This window comes from Solanum lycopersicum, chromosome 2 (genome assembly GCF_036512215.1).
Source record: "Solanum lycopersicum chromosome 2, SLM_r2.1".
Classification (NCBI taxonomy): domain Eukaryota; kingdom Viridiplantae; phylum Streptophyta; class Magnoliopsida; order Solanales; family Solanaceae; genus Solanum; species Solanum lycopersicum.
The window spans coordinates 59,118,523-59,137,940 of record NC_090801.1 but is presented as its reverse complement, the minus strand read 5'-3'; the positions used below and the strand labels follow the sequence as shown (position 1 = coordinate 59,137,940).

Here is a 19,418-nt window from a genome sequence, read left to right as displayed (position 1 = left end):
AACATCATTGTATGTATATTTAGAATTGACTATTTAAAGCGTACGATAATATAAAATGAAAAAACTAATATTAAAAAATATTCAATTGAAATAAGGATGTCTTTGATAATATGATTTTTAAAAAAACTATAATTATTGTTCGTGTTCTAATGACAAAGTGTTCCAACTTTTGTAAAGATTCATGTAATTTGTTCAATAAAAGTTTTATAACACTCAACCAATTAGAAGCAAGGACACAAAAATAAATTTATGATTTTTTTTCTTTATTTTATAGTTCCCAGAAATAATATGGTCTCAAGAAAATAAAAATTAGCAAAATTGGTTGGTGGATAGTCTATGTCACATTTAATTATATTGGACCTCTCATCGTATACTATATAGTAGTAGCACTAAAAAAAAGTCGTAATAAGTTATTAATAGAGAAGAAATTAAAATTTTAATTTAATTATTTTTAAATTTTATAATAAAAAATTTCAAATTATAATAATTACATCTAAATTTTATATTTAATATAAAAAATTTATTAATATAAATATATTATTTAAATAAAATTTATTCAAAGTCGTATGCGTACTAAGTACCTCGACGTTTGACTATCAAATGGGCTATAAATTTCAATGGCATTCATCACTTCCTTTTTCTTAATATCAGTTTGACCGAAAAACTTATAATAATTGTAAAATATCGACTATTTTCCAAAGCTTATCCTATAAGCCATTTATTTATTACTGTAATATAACATATAAAATATATTAGATGTACTATTACGTACGGAGAAGCAAAATGCCAAATATTTGCCCTAAACATATTTTACATTAATCACCGTCCCATGAAATTTTTTTTCTCGTTCATTCATTTCTTGCTCGACAATCTATGTGTCTATGGCGAGTTAATACCTCATATGGTCACTCAACTATGTACTCTTCTCTCAAAAGTCATTCAACTTTCAATTTTAACTCAAAAGTCACTAAATTATGTACTTATTTCTCAGAAAGTCACTCAACTTTGAATTTTAACTCAAAAGTCACTCAACTATCCACTTTTTTCTCAGAAAGTCACTGGACACTCTTGCATGTATTTCAAATACATACATATATATGTATCTAGTTTGATTCATATATATCTAAAATACATATGAATCTCGTTCGTCTCTCTTCTTATTTTAATATATCTTATAGCAAAAATACTTAATCTAAGAAAATTTATCTTCATATATAATATGAAATTCTTAATTAGTAAGATACATAATATTTTTAAAATATAAATAATAATAATAAATATGATAATGAAATATGTGTAATTACATAATTTATCCTAAAATATATAATCTCCACCTCTATTTTTCGTTTTCCAATTTCAGAAATAATATATACACGTTTGATTCAATTTCCTTTTATAAAAATCTAGATTATTATAATTTTGACTAATATTTTAAAAAATCAAATTAATTATGACAAAAAAGACATTATTTCTTTGATTTATTATACTTTTACCTTTTCCCACAAGCATATATCAAGAGTCAAACTTTCTGTCTTTTAAGACTTTTCTTCAAGCTGGCAGCAGCCACCAGTTTTCCTCTTCATCTTCACATTTGCAGCCTAAATCTTTTTGTTTAGTCATTCCTTTGACTTTTACAAACAGATTAAAGAGATTTGCAAAAATATTCTTTTCGTTTTCAATTTTATGATTTCGAGTTATCGATAATAATAATAACTTAATAACCCTTCTTAGTAATATTTCCCAAATTGGGGGAATTTCTTTTTTTGACCAAGTATGTTTTGTCAAATATACTTGGTGACTACTGAATAGAATGATATTTCCCCATTTTCTCTGCTTCCCATAATTCTTACTCCATGTGAATTAGCTGTGCTTCTTTGTTAGAATGAACCAATTTTATCCAAAAATTCTTCTTTCTTATCTGTTATTAGCCCTATTTTCTTGTAACCAATCAGTTGCAGAAACTGATTTTGTCTTCAATGGCTTCAAACAATCAGATGTGTCAATATTTGGGAATGTTACAATTGAATCAAGAATTCTTACTCTTTCAAATGACTCAACTTTTTCAATTGGTAGAGCTCTGTACCCTTCAAAGATTGTTACAAAAGAAGCTAATTCATCTAAAGTTCTTCCCTTTTCAACATCTTTCATTTTTGCAATGGCTCCTTACAGAGACAGGCTACCGGGACATGGTATAGTTTTCTTGTTTGTGCCACACACAGGTATTGATGGTACTACTTCTGCACAGAATTTAGGTTTCTTGAATTTTACAAATAATGGGAATCCTGATAATCATGTGTTTGGGGTTGAGTTTGATGTTTTCAAGAATCAAGAGTTTAATGATATAAATGAGAATCATGTTGGAATTGATGTTAATTCTCTTGCATCTGAGTTTGCTCATGAAGCAGGATATTGGCCTGATGAGAAAATTAAGTATAATAGTGATGGTAGCCTAAATGAGGAGTCTTTAGAGACTTTGAAGTTGAACAATGGAAGAAATTATCAAGTTTGGATTGATTATGTTGATTTCAACATTAGTGTAACTATGGCACCAGTTGGTATGAAAAGGCCTAAGCAGCCTTTGTTGGATTTTCACCTAAATCTTTCCCAGGTTTTTGAGGAAGAGATGTATGTGGGGTTTACAGCAGCCACTGGAGAGCTTGCTCAAAGTCACAAGATTTTAGCTTGGAGCTTTAGTAACTCGAATTTTTCGATAGGTGATGGTTTGATCACACAAGGGCTGCCTTCATTTGAGCTTCCTGAGGATCCAGTTTATCGATCGAAGGGATTCATTGCAGGTATGACAGTGTCACTCTTGTTTCTTGTTGTGGTCATTGCTGTAGCTTCATGGTTTTTGATTAAGAGAAACAGGAGAATGAAAAAGGAAAGAGAGGATATGGAAGATTGGGAATTGGAATATTGGCCACATAGGATTACTTATCAAGAAATTGATGCTGCAACAAAGGGTTTTGCTGATGAAAATGTGATTGGAATTGGAGGTAATGGGAAGGTTTATAAAGGGGTTTTGGCTGGGGGTTCGGAGGTTGCAGTAAAGCGCATTTCTCACCAAAACAGTGAAGGAGCAAGGCAATTCTTGGCTGAGATTTCGAGTCTTGGTAGGCTAAAGCAAAGAAATTTGGTGTCATTAAGAGGGTGGTGCAAGAAAGATAGAGGCAGTATGTTTGTGGTTTATGATTATATGGAAAATGGGAGCTTGGATAAAAGACTGTTTGAATCTAATGACAGAAACATGCTTAGTTTTGAAGACAGAATTAGGATTTTGAAAGACGTGGCATCAGGGGTGCTATACTTGCACGAGGGATGGGAGGCAAAAGTGTTGCACAGGGACATTAAGGCTAGCAATGTTTTACTTGACAGGGACATGAATGCAAGGCTAGGTGATTTTGGTCTAGCTAGAATGCATGATCATAGTCAAGTGGCTAGCACGACTCGAGTTGTTGGCACGGTGGGATACTTGGCACCAGAGTTTGCCAAGACTGGCCGTGCCTCCACACAAACCGATGTGTTTGGATATGGAGTACTAATTATGGAGGTGATGTGTGGAAGGAGGCCTATAGAGGAGGAAGGCAAGCCGCCTTTAGTGGATTGGCTGTGGGAACTAATGAGCCGAGGCGAATTGATTAACGCCTTTGATAGTCGATTAAGGACTAACCAAGATTTCAATGAAGAGGAAGCTTTAAGGGTGTTGCAATTAGGCATGATATGCGCGAGCCTAGACGCCAAAGCTAGGCCAAGCATGAGACAAGTGGTGAAATTCTTTGACAGGAATAATGATATTGATGAATATGAAACGGAGGACATGGATGCTTACCTTCTAGAGAGTTTGAGATCTAATACCATGTTGTCCAATTTTTCGTTGAGTTTAAGCCATGGTTCACATCCAACATTTGATGAAATTAGAGAAGGTTTGTCTTCTTCCATGTCAATTTCTTGGACAAATTCACTGGTGGATGGTAGATGAGTTTTAACATTTGGTTGGTTTATGTCCATCACTCTGATTTAACTTATGTTACCTTCCAGGGGCTAGCTTTGATTGAATTTGCATTTGGCAATGCTGCTTCATGTACAAATTTATATGATGGAGTAGGAAAAAGGATTTCGGTTATGACTTATGAGATATACATGTATTCATTTCTTTTTTTTTGTACCTTGATACTAGTTGTAGTAGAAGAGTTTGTTCTCTTTTTCTGGTTTTGTTTTTACTATAGAATTTGTTATTTATCTTTTTCATTTTACACAAGATATGTTGATAATGTATATATATGAAACTCACTGTGTTATTGTTTATACTTGAAGAAAATTAAGTTCATTACAATGTTATTGTTGATAGGCGAATATTAAGAAGTATGATGGGCTATGTACACATGAAGCACCAGTGGTCTAGTGGTAGAATAGTACCCTGCCACGGTACAGACCCGGGTTCGATTCCCGGCTGGTGCAATTTTTCATTTTTAATTTAGACAATTGGGCTTGTGTGATAAGTAATTGTTTTGGGCTATGGTAGGCGATAATAACAATAATGTTATGAAATTAGAATTTATGTCTTGCATGTGGACATAGTAATCAATGAGATATTTAATCACGAAGTAAATATTGACCGATATTATTTATTGATTTGAAAATTTATTTATTTTTGGTGTCTTTCATATTCTTGATAACAGATAGATTATATAGTACACCACTACTATTTTGCTCCATCATGCCATAGTTTAATTCCAATATTGAAATTTTCAAGTCAAATTGAGTGTTCATAAAAGTTAAGAGTGGGCATAAATCAATTTCCAACTTAATTATAACTTGGTATTTGGTAACATAACCACAATAAAGACTTTAAATTTCAATGATTCTAAGAAGAAAACATTTGTGCTCATATTATATGAGTATGTTTATTTATAATTAAATAATCTGCTTAGACAATATGATTTTCAAGTAAGGATAAAGTTCCGTGCTCATATTATATGATTTGACTTAATATTTATGTTTAGATTATCATATCAACTTGACTTTCATTTACTTTTTAGTCCATATTAAATGCTCTTGTTTGGAAAAAATGTAGATGGATAAGAGAAAAGAATATACTTACGCAGCTCAATAATTGAATGTATCAAATATTATCGATTTATACATAATTCAACGAAACTCACGAATTTCCCTTTAGGATGCGTTGAAGAAGTCTTTCTCTTGTTACTCTTTTTCAACTTTACACCTCTTAGAAACCTGTTTTTGAAATGTTCAATGGTATCGTGATATGGGATAAGTGTAGCACCAATTATTTTTGCTTTTGTTATAATTGTATCCAGTTACAATCATTTAATGTAGGCGGGGATAGCTCAGTTGGGAGAGCGTCAGACTGAAGATCTGAAGGTCACGTGTTCGATCCACGTTCACCGCATTTTTATTTTTAGGCTATTTATTATATACATTATTTTAAACTTTACTTGTGCATTTTAATTTTTATATCTAGAGCTTAAAATTAAATAGCAAAAATCTAAATAATAAATCTAAAGTTTAACGGAATAAAATTCAATTTAATTCAAGTTTGAGACACAACTTGATAATTTCACTTTCTACTTTATGATTTTATTATTTTATATTGTTACTTAAAGTGTGAACAATAAATTAATGTGCGTATCTTTTATTATTTAACCGTTAGTTGTTACTTTGAAGTGGACAACAATTGTTAATTTATGATATTCTCACATTATTTTTATGCACACCAAAATAAATAAAATCGAAGTAGAAAAAATGAAATCAAAGCGATCTAGTTTAGTTTGAAATATAGTCCACATACAGAATAACAAAAAACAAATCAAAATTTTATTAAATCAAACCGAAAAAACACACTTTTTTCACAAAGTTATTAGAAATTATATAGATCTTACTCTTAAGCTCACACTACTTAAGTAGCCTAAATAAGAAAATCAAACTACAAAAATGGAAGTCATCAAGCCCTATGATATCTTCCTTCCTAGTTCACACCACTTCAACTGCATTACGACATAAACTCGGAATATTTCCCAGTAAATCAACAGTAAGCATCGATGCCTTGGGCCGCGATAATCGATTCGAATAACAATGTTCTTCAGCTGACAATGGAGATTTAGAAGTAGTACTCATACGTTCACATGTTTTAAGCCACTTAGCTTGCACGTATTTTTGTTTCCTCCATGGCGCAATATGCATTTTCTTATCCTTCATACACTTCTTAGCACCATTGCACAAAATCTTTATTACTGACAATAATCTCTCTATTTTCCCTACAAACACTTCTGGTAGGCATTTCACTAGTCGATTGTATTCTTCACTTGCTTTCGCTAATTCAAACTCCCCTCGAAAATTTAATTCGATAATTATCCTTACTTCTCCCTTCATGGTGCTCGAATTGTCTATCACGTCTATAAATGTATGTTCACCTGTTACGACAACATTAATGTTACATTTTTTAAAAATAGATATCGATATATGTTAATTAGTATAAAAATACAAAATTAGTCACTAGTGGTAGGTAAAAATTGTTTAACGTGGTAGATATATTAAAAGAAAATAGGTATTCACTTGTCATATATAATTATTATTTTTTAAAAAATAGATATATTTATGTCCTTTTAGTTACTTTTTCTTTAAAAAAAATTTGTATGTGAATAATTATAATATTATATTGTAAAGTAATTACCTGAGGGAATATCTGGTGAACTCTTCCACTTTGACTTGCAAATTGCTGAGTTGAAACCAGCATTTTGTAGGCTAGTGCACACCTCCTTCATCAGACAATTTGGACAACTAGTAGTAATACTAATATTATTCACCATTTTACAGCTGCAATTTTTTGATGCTTCTTTTAAGGTTTGTTTGGTAATGCTTCGGATTTGTGATTCTAATGTTGTCGTCCGGCATAATACTGACTGTAATTAAATAAATGATGAGTAATTAGGGAGAAAATCAAGGCTATCAGAGCTAAATTGGGAAATCTAAAATTAGACCTTTTTATTAAGACTATAGATTAATTAAATCTTTGATTGCACTACAACTACCTTTATCCCTTTTCGATTTTAAATTTTCAAATTTCTAACAATTTCCTAATTATTGATTTTTTTTAAAAAAAAAATTATGAAATTAGAAATCCCTGTTTTAAGTTTTTTAGAATTCTCACCGTATGATATTTGGAAAATCTTTTCCTTAAAAAGATATAAGAAATACGATCAATTTAACATATATATAAAGTTAATTAATAAGAATTGAGATGTGAACATTGTCGAGATTATATAATGGAAGTTGAAAGTTATAATTTTTGACATTAAAAGAGTACTTACTTGTAAAAGCTGACGTTGAGTTTCCCAAAATTGATTATATTCAACATTTTCTTTCTCTTCATTTTCATCTTCAACATAAACATCATCAGTAACACTTTCTGTTGACGAACCCTCCTCATCAAGAAAACTAAAAATAGTATCAGAAATATTTATGGCATGGTCGCCGGAAAATTCACTTTCCCGGTTGTGACACGTCAAAATCCGGTGACTTAGAGGTCTCCTAGCCATTACTCCGACCATTATTCCCTCTAAATTCTTTAATACGATAAATTAAAAAAAAAAAGCTCTCTTATAATATTTGTGTTAATGACCAAATATTAGCTACTTTATAGTAATTAGCATATCGCAATCATGCTACTAGAGTGGGACCCACACGTCTGACGTGGCCAGACGAAGGTTCATGAACATGAGTAGTGGACCCCATATTCCATGGATCCACGTCAATCTATTTCAATTTTAATCGAAATAATTCGAATCAGCTTAAACTTTAACTCATTTTAACGGCTCTAATTTTTCCCGAGATGAACAGTTAGGAAGTGGAAGTCTATCCGATGTTGTAAATGGGTCCATCTTGCCTCTTCGCCTAAATACAGATAATGTTTTATGTAGGGTACCACCACTAACAGGATTAATAATTGAAATTTATCTTTTAGCCTGTTAAAGCATAGTATTATTTCATTAATATTGGTGATAATATTTATTAGGATGTTTTAATTTGATGATTTAATGTAGGAATACGCAGCGTCCTGCCAATGTTTTTGTTAATTATTATTATCTAGAATGTGGAGGATGATATTAGAGAAATCCAGAAGATTATTTTGGAATTTTTTTAATCTGCACACTAATTAGACCTGTTTTACTCTAAATTATTGAGACAGACAAATGAGTTGACCATATGATCACTCTCAATATATTTTTATCTGTTATTAAGTAATCAATCAAAATCAAATTAAATCGGTTAAATAAATTATTTTCTTTTTTAGATTTTATTTTACATTTTGAATAGTTAATTATATTTAATTTAGCTTTGATTTTAATTTTTAAAAATATCAAAGAAAAGATCAAATCAAACTAACAGATAAAGTATATATAATATATTTTTATGGATATTTTAACTATTATGTTTTGTGATTAATTTATTTTATATTGACTTGAAATTGTGCTATTTGTTCTAGAATAGAGCATGTCTGGTTTTGTTATTGTTATTAAGTATATAGACTTATTTGTAATGGTGATTATTTTAATTTGCTTGTATCAGTACAAACTCTAATTGTAGGTTTATACTAAGATCTAACTTAATTATCTCCTTCAAAAAAGAGAAAAAATTATCTTGTCATTCATCACGATTTGTTTTTTTTTTGTCATAAGGATTTTCTCGTGCCATAAAATAGAAGGAGAAATTATCTAGCAAAATTATTAAACTTTATAGGATATCAATAAAATTACTTTAACATAACATTTTTATTTCAAAATTTATTTAACTGTTATTATTAAAATAAATTTGACATGATAATTTATATTATATATTATTTCATCTAATTATAAGTCCACGGATAAATAAAATTATAGAATCTATTTTTCCCCATAGTTCAACGACCTTTAAAATATTATAAACTCCTCAAAATAGATAGAAATTTCATAAATCTTTTAACTTTGTAATTATTCTAACTTAAGCTAATTTTCTTTTTAACTTTCTAAACTTATGTGGAGTTATTATTGTACCATCTCGTTCATTCTAATTTGCATTAATTAGGGCATATTTGAAAAGTCAAAGATAGTAAACTTCAGAATAATATGCAATATTCTTGCAAACAAAAAAAAATTTATAAAAAAACAGTAATCGTCCTAATTGTAGGTTACGGGTCGCCACCATTTCCAGCTTGTATTAACTTGCCCTAAACTTTTTATTAACTAATAATAATCAATATATTACTCCCCTTTAATACAATGATTAAACAATTTTTCAAGTTGGCATCATAAAACAAATGGCACGTGGGTGAAATAACCCATTGACTAGAGATTGGATCTTAAAATGAGATGACAAAAATAGGTAGGTGGAAGATTTAGATGGGAAACCAACTTGTGATAATTTATTTACTGCGCCTAAATGTATTTGAAATTATTTTCGAATATCGATGACGATGAAATTTGATTCTGAATTTTGATATATTATATTAACGTGTGTATGATCGTTTTGTTTGAATATAATTTTTTTTTTTTTTTTAAGATTAAGTGTAGCCTAGCAAAACTGATCTTTGATCTTTATGGAGGGTTGTAGTTAGACTAACTCTATTACCTATCTGATTATATCAAAACACATCCGACTTATTTAATTAGTTTGATTAATTAGTCGCTTTTCTTAATTAGTCAGCTAAGCAAAGGGAATCTTCCTATCCCCTTCCAAAAAAGATCACAACCAGTTCAAACAATATGACATATTATAAGGTCAAATTATTGAATTATCTTAATGCGTTTGTTAATTATTAGTAAACTACTAAAATAAACTATGATTAATTAATTCAATTATTCATGATATAAGTTGAAAGATGAAATCAAAAAATGAGTTACTAATCACTAATCAGTCTGCATTAGTTTAGATATTCGATTACTTTGTAAGCTAACAGCAGTACTACTATTCTTTTGAAGATTTTTATTTTCCTCATTTTACGGAATTTAATTTTCAATTTCTTTATTAACCTGAAAGAAATTGGAAAACATATTGTGCAGAAGTATATTCATTCATGTATATGAAATATACTTTTTTATTTTTGTATAGTTCTCCTTGGGTCAATAGTAAGTCGAATACAACTTTTCATATCTGAATGAAATTTTTTGGTATACTCTATTTACTCGACTTTGAAATTATATAAAATATATTAACGATGATCATACAAAAAATTTCTCATTTTATCGGAACGTAACGTATTTTAACGTTATAGAGAAACAACTCAATTAAAATTGGACATTATGATAAATTTGCTCACTTTTCACTAATAAGAATATTACAATTAGCTCTAACTAAATCCTAAGAAAAAAAAAACTCCCCCCAACCCAAAAGAAAATAAATAATAATTCAACTACATAAGATACATATTAGATAATGGATATCCCTTCAGGCAACTTTAACTACAGTGCAATGTAAATTTGGCACAAATTCCAAAAAATCCATTGTGAGCATCGACGGTCTTGGCCGCCGTGGCAGTGGATCGTAACTTGTATATTCTGCGTTTGTTACCGGCGATTTAACATTTACTGCCGTCCGTTCCACTGTTTTAAGCCATTTAGCTTGCATGTACTTTTGTTTCCGCCATGGTGCAACGTGTATTTTCTTCACCTTCATGCATTTCTTAGCACCATTGCACAAAATCTTTATTACTGACAATAATCGCTCTATTTTCCCTACAAACACTTCTGGTAGGCATTTCACTAGTCGATTGTATCCTTCACTTGCTTTTGCTAATTCAAATTCACATCGAAAATTTAATTCTATAATTATTCTGACTTCTCCTTTTTTAAGGCTCGAGTTATCCACCACGTCTATAAATGTATGTTCACCTGTTACATTGTAAAGAATAAATGTTAATTAACTAAAAAAATAAACTGTGTCATATAAATTAGGACGATGGACGATGTAATAATTACCTGAGGGAATATCCGGTGAGCTTTTCCATTTAGATTTACAAATTGCTGAGTTAAACCCAGCATTTTGTAAACGACTGGACACCTCTTTCATAAGACAGTTGCGGCAGCCATCTCCGACCATTTTCCGGCAAGAGCAAACATTTTCCGATTGCTTTGTTTCTTTAGTAATGCTTCGGATTTGTGATTCCAACGATGTTGTTCGGCATAATACAGACTGCAAATACAAAGAAATTGAGTTAATTTAACGAGAAAATAATAAAAATATACATTGCTCCTAAATATAAAAAAAATAATTAAAAAAGGAGATGAATTTTACTTGTAAAAGTTGATGTTGATTTTCCCAAAATTGATTGTCTTCAACATTTTCTTTGTTTTCGTTGTCGTCATCATCGTCCTCGTCATCTCGATTATTAACATAAACATCGTCGTTAATACTTTCCGGTGACGAACTTTGAACCTCCTCATCCAAAAAGCTGAAAACTGTATCGGAATTGTTTATAGTAGGCTCACCGGAAATCTCAATTTCCCGGTGGTCCCACGTCAAAATCCGGTGATTTAGAGGTTTCCGAGCCATAACTCCGACCATTATTGTAATATAAATTATTAAAATGAGAGGTAGATAGAAAATAGAAAAAATAAAAAACTCTCTTAAAATATTTGTGCTCTTTTAACCAATCTTAGGAACTGGCTTTATATACCATTACCGTGCTCAAAAACGTAGGGCCCACAAGTACACGTGGAACATACATGCATATGACTCGTGAAGCCATTTGTCCACCGTGGCATATGATGATTCGTTTAAGTAAATCGCAAGTCTAAAAAGGGTACACCAATACAGCATGGATACACGTCAGTCTAATGTCAATTATTTCTCAAATTTTTATCTTTTTTTCTAGTTTTCATTTCCTATTTTTGTTTTTTTCTATAATTTTCTCATTTCCTATTTTTGTTATGGATATACTCGAATATTCTGATAAAATTATTTACGTAAATATTTTAATTCCATTATATTCGGATATCCTATCCTAATCTCGTAGGTTGATGGCCCACAAAAGAGACTGAACAGAAAGTTAGCTAACATGTGGACCCACGTTATTTTGATGTTGATCAATATAATGGGAATATGCATGTTTTGAGCTTTTTTTAAATATAAAATATGCTCGGATTTTTTTTTTGTTTAGTTGAAATTAGTACAAATTTAATATATTAAATCTTTACCTTAAACATAAAATAATAAGAACATTGTTAGCGTTGATAAGAGATTAATTAAAAGCATGTTTCGCTCTATGGTAGACTTGTATTAAATCGTACTACGTGAAATGAGTATTTAATTAATTTTATATGATATTTTTTAGCGGTTCTAATTTAATAAACATAAAATTGAAAGCTTAGTAGTTCTTAATTCATTTAAGTAATTTAAAATTAAGATAAAAAAAAATACTAAAAATATGATCTTTCACATTAATTTTATTTGGACTAGTACTGACTTACTTATTTATTAGTGTTAATTCCTAACTCATTACCATTCATTTTAGCACATCAAAATATTGAACTAATAATACCTTATTTGAATAGGCCTATAAGAAATCTTGCTTAAATATTAAAAAGACATTTTCTTATTTCATTTGTTATGTATAACCATATAAAGGAATATTATTAGGTCTAAAAATCAAAGAAGAAAATGAAACTAGTAAATATAAGTGTGAATCGAGACTCATATTACGTTAACTTTGTATACTAACATCCATACTCTATTTTTATACACGTTTAGAACTCATTCATATTTACTAATGAATACAAAATAATCATATTTTTCTTGTGAGAATTTTTACAGAAATTTACAATTGCTATTTTTTTTTAATGGACGTGAAATAAAATATGGAATAAAACATGAATACTAATTGTGGAGCTGATATGAAAATAATGGTTTTATCGGATGATGTAGGTCCATCTAACAAACCAAATTATTGATTTGATCGCCGCATATACGCGGCGTTGCGCCAATGGTTTTTTTAAAATTAAAAAAAAAAATAGCCAGAGTGTACTGGATACACAATAATTATTGCATTTTTTGGCTATTTGCATATTCAATTATTTGTAATGAGTCACCCTTGAGTCATTCTACATTATTCTAATCTATAAAATAATTATATTCCAACATCAAGTGCCTTTTTGTTTGTTTCCCCGGTTTACTCCACCCAACTTTGAGGACCAAAAATAACACAAATGGTCTAGTAATCTAATATGGAGTTAGGTAATGTTTAGATGTTTAGATAAATTTAATAGTTTTTTTATAAATTTATATTTGTATTAAAAAATTAAATAATAATTTGTGAACTATTCATAAAATTAATTGATAACTCAATGATAAGAAAGAAGAAGGTAATTTAAAACGCTCAAACTCCTAATACTAGCAATGTGTTTGTAGTGATGGATGGGATGCAAATGCAAGAATAAATTTGATGAATTCTATAATTTTTATTCAAATAATATCATTATTCCGTTTTTATTGGAATGATAATTTATCTTGTTATATATAATTTTGATAATTATAATCTTTTGAAGTGAAATTAGGTTAATCTTTTAGTTATTTATTATGAGTTTCCACATTTATGTGAAAATAAAAATTGATTTGAACTAACTTGCAGGTGGAGTTGGGCCAAAAAAGATTTTTTTTTTTTTTTTTACGACAAATTCCAAAGGGAAGGTGATAACCGAGAAGGTACTAGTCAATCACTTTCACCCTACATTTCATCTAACGTGGAATAATGCTGGCAAAACGGGAAATTTCAAATACCCAAAACTTTGGTATATAAATTTTATATTAAATTTTAAATTATCTCACCTCATTTTGGAGTAAATAACTTTACTGTAGTTCGATATCTGTATTAAAATAAAAGAGTATATTAAGAAAAATATAATATACAAAACTCAAAAAAACTAAAATCAATAATTAAGAAAGAAACAGAGACATCCGCTAGATTAGGTATATGGGATATAGTAGTTATGGATTACTATGGTTCAGTTACGTTGTAAAACATGTATTCGAATGTCACGTATTGTGTTGATAGCTGGCAGATGTTGAAACCCATATGCAGTTGCTGTTCGCCGCGCCTTACAGCTTAGCATTATCTTTTAATTCTTTATTACGACACAAACATAATCATCACCCTAAATTATCTTTTATTTCTTATAATATATAAAAAATTATAATATACGTCTCACAACCATTGAGATAAGAAAATATAGCTGCTCTGGGATGTTAACCTTCTTGTCCTGAAATGTGCATAAAGAGGTGATATTGTTATTTTAATTTTACGGATTTTAAATTTTATAATTATAATTTTAACGAGGTACGAAACTTAATATTGACACATATTTATTAAATTTCTTAGCATAAGTATAATTATTGAATTTAATTAATTTTTATTCAGACTTCTAACTCCGCTTATAATTGTATGATGGAAAGTGAAATTGACTACACACCATCCTTATCTTCTACCGGACATTTATAATTGTATGATGGAAAGTGAAATTGACTACACACCATCTTTATCTTCTACCGGACATTAATTAACGTGCGACAAGAAAATTGGTGAGTGGTATTAATTATTTTCTACCGCACATGGATGATGGATCGAATTCAATTATCATTTTTAAATATGAGACTGTAAAATTAAAAATAAAATTGAATAAATGCTATAACAAGTAAAGTTGGGTTCGTATTACGACAAAATAAGGATTGAGATGGAGTGTGATAATATTTTTTATTTTTAATTATAAATTTTGAGATGAGTTTTTTCGAATAAAAAGTTTTCTTTATTAAAAAGCATTTTTACATTTATTAGATGGGGACTGTCCATGACTATGTACTGCGTGTTAGGGTGTCAAATGGGTGAATTGTGTTGAATTAAAAATATTAAAATAGGTTGAGATAGATTTTGATCCGTCCAAGTTTACTTTGGACTTAAATGGGCTAAAAAACGAGTTGAGTCTTTACGCGTTTAATTTGACTCGATTAATTTCAATAATTTTGATGTAGTGATATTTAACTTTTATAATCATAATTCGAATTTGCGCTCAAGATTTTCTAAAACAAAAAAAGTAAAAAAATGGATAGAAGAGTCATAAAATGTTAAATAGATGATAATTCATACCTTTATATAGGAATATATCTTAGTAAAGAATTTTAAAACTGATTAAAATCAGAGATTGAATCGGACTCAATTGAAAATTTTCTTACATAGAATTGGACTTGAATGAGTTGAGATTTGACATTAAATCCAATTCAAATTATTACGAGCTCAATCTTTAAAGTTTTAAATAAAATTAAATAAGTTATCTATATTTAAATGTATTTTTGACACCTGCTACGCTCAATTCAAATAATAAGTATTTGTAGGAAATACACTATTATAATACTTTACACTAATGTTACTTCTGAAGCTCCACGTAGCAAATATCTGATATCTTCTTTGTAAGGTTTTCTTCAATTACATTTAATTTCTTATGAGTGTTATTTTGACTTTTATCGAACAAGGCGTGCTACTCTTTCATATCAATCTTGAGGTTGTTTTTATGTGCACATTAATTAGTCAATATAAATTCGATTTCACATCTAATTGTTTCTTGTGACACTCCATAATTAATAAATCGATCGCAAGTTTAATCAAATTCTCAAAAAAAAAATCTGAAGTTTTATATACATACATTAAATGTAAAATAAAAAATCCTTCTAGCTTCTAATTTTGATAAAGTAATACTCTGTCTTAATGAAATTAGAAATTAAAGCCTAATAAGATCAAATTCCAGTAATTGATTTGAATTTTTGATCCCATAGATAAAAATGAAATTCTGTTTTGTTGAGAGTATATTGAGATAAATAAAATATTGTTGTTTTGAAAATATATGATAGGTGTCAATTGTATCATATGATGAATCTGGTCCATTAATATGTCTCGCTACATGATGAACTTGGCCCATTAGTTAGTAACGATCCATTTTATTAAGGGAAAATTGTTTATAATAGCAAACTAATAACCTAAATTAAATGGAATAGATAGGGTTTGATTTAATTGTGCTCCATAGCAAACATTAGCTAAAATTTGTCAATGTCTCTCTCCCAAAAATCTCGCTCGCCTCTCTCGCTTTATACACAGAAGTGTATAATTCTGTTTCTGTTTTGTATAAAGTGAGAGAAAATTGTATATACACATGCAATTTACACTTAATTATACAATTTACAAACATTTTACTTCAAATATTGCAGAGAAAAAGGTCAACAAATTATAAAATTGCGAATTATACAATTGCAGTGAAATACAATTTTCTCTAGCTCTATACAACAGAAGTGTATATATTGTGTTTCTGTTTTTGTATAAAGCGAGAAAAACATATACTTTCTTGTTATACACTTATAATTATGCAATATACATACATTTTAATTCGATTCAACTGTATGCAAAACAAATTATACAACTGCAGCAAAATAGGCCAGCGAATTATACAATTTAGGCCAGCGAATTATACAATTGTATATGTATAGCAAATTATACAGTTTTATGTTTGCTATGGAGCGCAAATATGCAAAGTTTGCTATAGCATACAAATATGAATTTTTTGTTTGCTATATGTGAAAGTTGCCCTATTATTAATTACTTGATAATGACCTTACATAATTTGGTAGAAGTCAGTTATAATATACTCTATCCGTTCACAATTATTTATCAAGTAAAGTCACGCACTCTTCTTGAAGAAAATTTAATATAATAATTTGATTAATATAACCTTACAATATCAAGAATATTTAAAGTTTATATAACTTTTAAATTGGATATAAAAGAACAATTATCAAGGGCAGAATTAGAAAAAAAATAACTAATTATTCTTTAATTGTTTAGATTAACAAATCTTGGACATCTATTTTTAGTATACATGTGAAACAATTGTGGAGGAAGGGAGTATATATTGTAGAATGATGCTATGAGACTCAGTTTTATGTTTTTCCTATATAGAGTTATATATATAAAGGAAAAATTACGCGGTTAATCAAATTTATATTATGTAATTAGTCTATAACTATAGTTTGCTACAATTATCATTTGTGACTGGCATTCATTATTAATTACGTGGATTTTGATATTAATTTTTATTGCATATATATTGGATACATTATCACTTTTATTACATATTGCAAATTTACAATAGTATTGCTATGTATAGCTATAAATAATAATAAACAAAAAAAAGTATTGTTAAAATCAATAATTATTTATTAAAGTGTAATTTTTTCAAGAATTGTTTCTAGTATGTTTTGGGCTTTATTGTTCAAAATGTAGATACAGTATGGTCTCCAAAGCCCACAAATCAATTTTGGTATTTGGATCAACTAACCAAAACTGGGCCTAAATTATTGAGTTCAAATACATAAATATGCTGTGTGTTGGGCCACCAACAATAATCAGGACTATTGAAAGAGCTTTTTCATTAGAAATCCCAATTAAAATCATGCTTTTACTTCTTAAAAGAACAACTTCAATCCTAATCTTTTGTCTCAAGCATCTTGTTAGTAATTCATTGAATATTGCAGCAGCTGTAAAGCTTTTTAATATGTTCCGACAATTCTCCTTTTTACTATACTAGCTTTTGAGGCATGAGTCAGATTCAAGACTTAAATTACGGACATTTTAGTCAAGCCCGTTAGATCCAATGTGGAGGTTATGAATATCATATGAATTCGAGTATGTCTTGTATATATTATATATCTAGAATATTCATACTTAAAAGGCAATATCATACGAAATTCAATTATTGGAAAATAACAACAAACAAATTGAAATTGATCATGAAAGCTAATTTGACAAAATTGGGTGTCTTTTGATGAAATACACAACAAAGTTGAGTGATTGTGGAGGTAAGGTACAAACTTAAGTTAATTTGAAAAATAAAACAAAATTTAATGACTATAAAGATCGATAATGATCATCTAAGCTTCTAACTCATACTCTAGTTAGTTCGTACAAGAGAGTTTTTGAGAACCATATTAGTTATATTGGATAGGGAAAAAATTATTTTTTACATGATTTTGGACCATTTTCATGCATGAGCTAGCCTTTTGCTTATATTTAAACGTCCATCTATTGGACAAAATTAAGTATAACAATATGAGTGGTTGATAATTATTTACGATTTAGTTGACTAATCGAAAAATAAGGGATGGGGTTACGTTAAGGACAATTTTTTCAATGCAATAATGCTAGAGATATTACTAATGTATTAGGAGTTGTTGGCTAACATAAACAAACAAATTTATATCTATATTTAATTCAATGAAACTATAAAATACACTTTGAGGAGTAATCACAATCTCAATGATCAATAATGACCGTCCATGACATTACAATAATTAATTCACCTAACTAACGTTCCAAATATGGAACTAGGACATTACATTTTTAAAAAATAAAATAAAATAGCACAGCAGCTTGATATGTACTATCAATTTGAATTTTCTTTTTCGTTTTTCACTATTTGATATCTTTGTTGAGGTTTCACTATTTAAATTTATCTATTGCAGGATATATTTATAAGGACGACATTTCCAACAATTCTTTTTGTATTCATAGAGGCTCAATTAAGAACAAAGAAATCTCAATCATCACATTACAATTTTAAAGGTATATATGAGGGGTATCAATTTTGAATTATTCTTTTCACAAATAACAAATTTGAATGTCCTAATCAAATGTTTGGTTCTGTACCTCCTTAACCACATGGTGGGGTTTAAAATGTACGAAAAAAAAAGAAACACGGTGGGTTTCAGAATCACTTATATTATACATATCTAGCTAGTGCATAGTATATAATAAATTAATAAATATACTACATACTATATATTGTATAGTCATTACCACATACACAGTTCCTAATAAGTACATTAATAAAAAGAATTAAAATCCTTACGGATATTAGTTATTGTCATTAGATATAATATTGTTATAAACATATTTACAAAAGAGTTTTTATTGTCTTGAAAAGAATATAGTTAAGATATTGTTGGTATTAATTACCGCTAACGATCACATACTTATTATAATTTTATTTTGCATACAATAAAACAAGTTTTTGATGCTTATACACATCAAATTATTTTGAACTGCGGTGTAATTAAGAAGTTAAAGTTAATTTTACTTTAAAAACTAACTAAACTTAATGCATAGATCAAGGTATATTAATAATATATGTAATTATTTTAAGGATACACCAAATATAGAAAGATATTAGGAGGAAATATATATATATATATATATATATTGTCTCCTTTGTATGGTTTTGATTACAAAATGTCTCATCAAACAATTTGAGAGACAGACATGTTCTATCTAAAAGAGAAGAAGACATATAATTTGATTTATTATTAAGACAACTTGGGATATTAATGATTATTGC

At 28.9% G+C, this 19,418-nt stretch overlaps 3 protein-coding genes and 2 non-coding genes across 5 annotated transcripts; 3 read left to right on the top strand and 2 right to left on the bottom strand.

Moving 5' to 3' along the window:
* Positions 1–1,537: 1,537 nt before the first annotated feature.
* On the top strand, positions 1,538–4,257 carry LOC101250949 (L-type lectin-domain containing receptor kinase VII.1). Its single transcript, XM_004232833.5, has 2 exons — positions 1,538–3,923; positions 4,039–4,257. Exons 1-2 carry the CDS (start codon positions 1,883–1,885, stop codon positions 4,053–4,055), a joined length of 2,058 nt encoding a protein of 685 aa, XP_004232881.1. The 5' UTR covers positions 1,538–1,882; the 3' UTR covers positions 4,056–4,257.
* Positions 4,258–4,387: 130 nt separating this feature from the next.
* TRNAG-GCC (transfer RNA glycine (anticodon GCC)) lies at positions 4,388–4,458 on the top strand. The gene has a single exon. It is a non-coding gene; the product is annotated as a tRNA-Gly (tRNA).
* An 879-nt stretch (positions 4,459–5,337) lies between these two features.
* Positions 5,338–5,410, top strand: TRNAF-GAA (transfer RNA phenylalanine (anticodon GAA)). Its single transcript has one exon. It is a non-coding gene; the product is annotated as a tRNA-Phe (tRNA).
* A 403-nt stretch (positions 5,411–5,813) lies between these two features.
* Positions 5,814–10,146, bottom strand: LOC101251439 (uncharacterized). The gene is made up of 3 exons (XM_004232834.5): positions 7,329–10,146; positions 6,692–6,920; positions 5,814–6,431 (listed from the first exon to the last, which is right to left on the bottom strand). Exons 1-3 carry the CDS (start codon positions 7,566–7,568, stop codon positions 5,992–5,994), a joined length of 909 nt encoding a protein of 302 aa, XP_004232882.1. The 5' UTR covers positions 7,569–10,146; the 3' UTR covers positions 5,814–5,991.
* Positions 10,147–10,276: 130 nt separating this feature from the next.
* Positions 10,277–11,641, bottom strand: LOC101251740 (uncharacterized). Its single transcript, XM_004232835.4, has 3 exons — positions 11,287–11,641; positions 10,971–11,184; positions 10,277–10,883 (listed from the first exon to the last, which is right to left on the bottom strand). The coding sequence occupies exons 1-3, from the start codon at positions 11,554–11,556 to the stop codon at positions 10,441–10,443; spliced, it is 927 nt and encodes a 308-aa protein (XP_004232883.1). The 5' UTR covers positions 11,557–11,641; the 3' UTR covers positions 10,277–10,440.
* Positions 11,642–19,418: the final 7,777 nt, after the last annotated feature.

What these genes read in the sequence shown, in the direction of transcription:
- LOC101251740 (XM_004232835.4), bottom strand. Translation starts at nt 11,556, where the DNA reads ATGGTCGGAGTTATGGCTCGGAAACCTCTAAATCACCGGATTTTGACG. An exon ending in ATCAACATCAACTTTTACAA is followed by an intron (nt 11,185 to 11,286) that starts GTAAAATTCATC and finishes TTGTATTTGCAG; the next exon opens with TCTGTATTATGCCGAACAAC. An exon ending in CTCACCGGATATTCCCTCAG is followed by an intron (nt 10,884 to 10,970) that starts GTAATTATTACA and finishes ACAATGTAACAG; the next exon opens with GTGAACATACATTTATAGAC.
- LOC101250949 (XM_004232833.5), top strand. Translation starts at nt 1,883, where the DNA reads ATGAACCAATTTTATCCAAAAATTCTTCTTTCTTATCTGTTATTAGCC.
- LOC101251439 (XM_004232834.5), bottom strand. Translation starts at nt 7,568, where the DNA reads ATGGTCGGAGTAATGGCTAGGAGACCTCTAAGTCACCGGATTTTGACG. An exon ending in CTCAACGTCAGCTTTTACAA is followed by an intron (nt 6,921 to 7,328) that starts GTAAGTACTCTT and finishes ATTTAATTACAG; the next exon opens with TCAGTATTATGCCGGACGAC. An exon ending in TTCACCAGATATTCCCTCAG is followed by an intron (nt 6,432 to 6,691) that starts GTAATTACTTTA and finishes TTGTCGTAACAG; the next exon opens with GTGAACATACATTTATAGAC.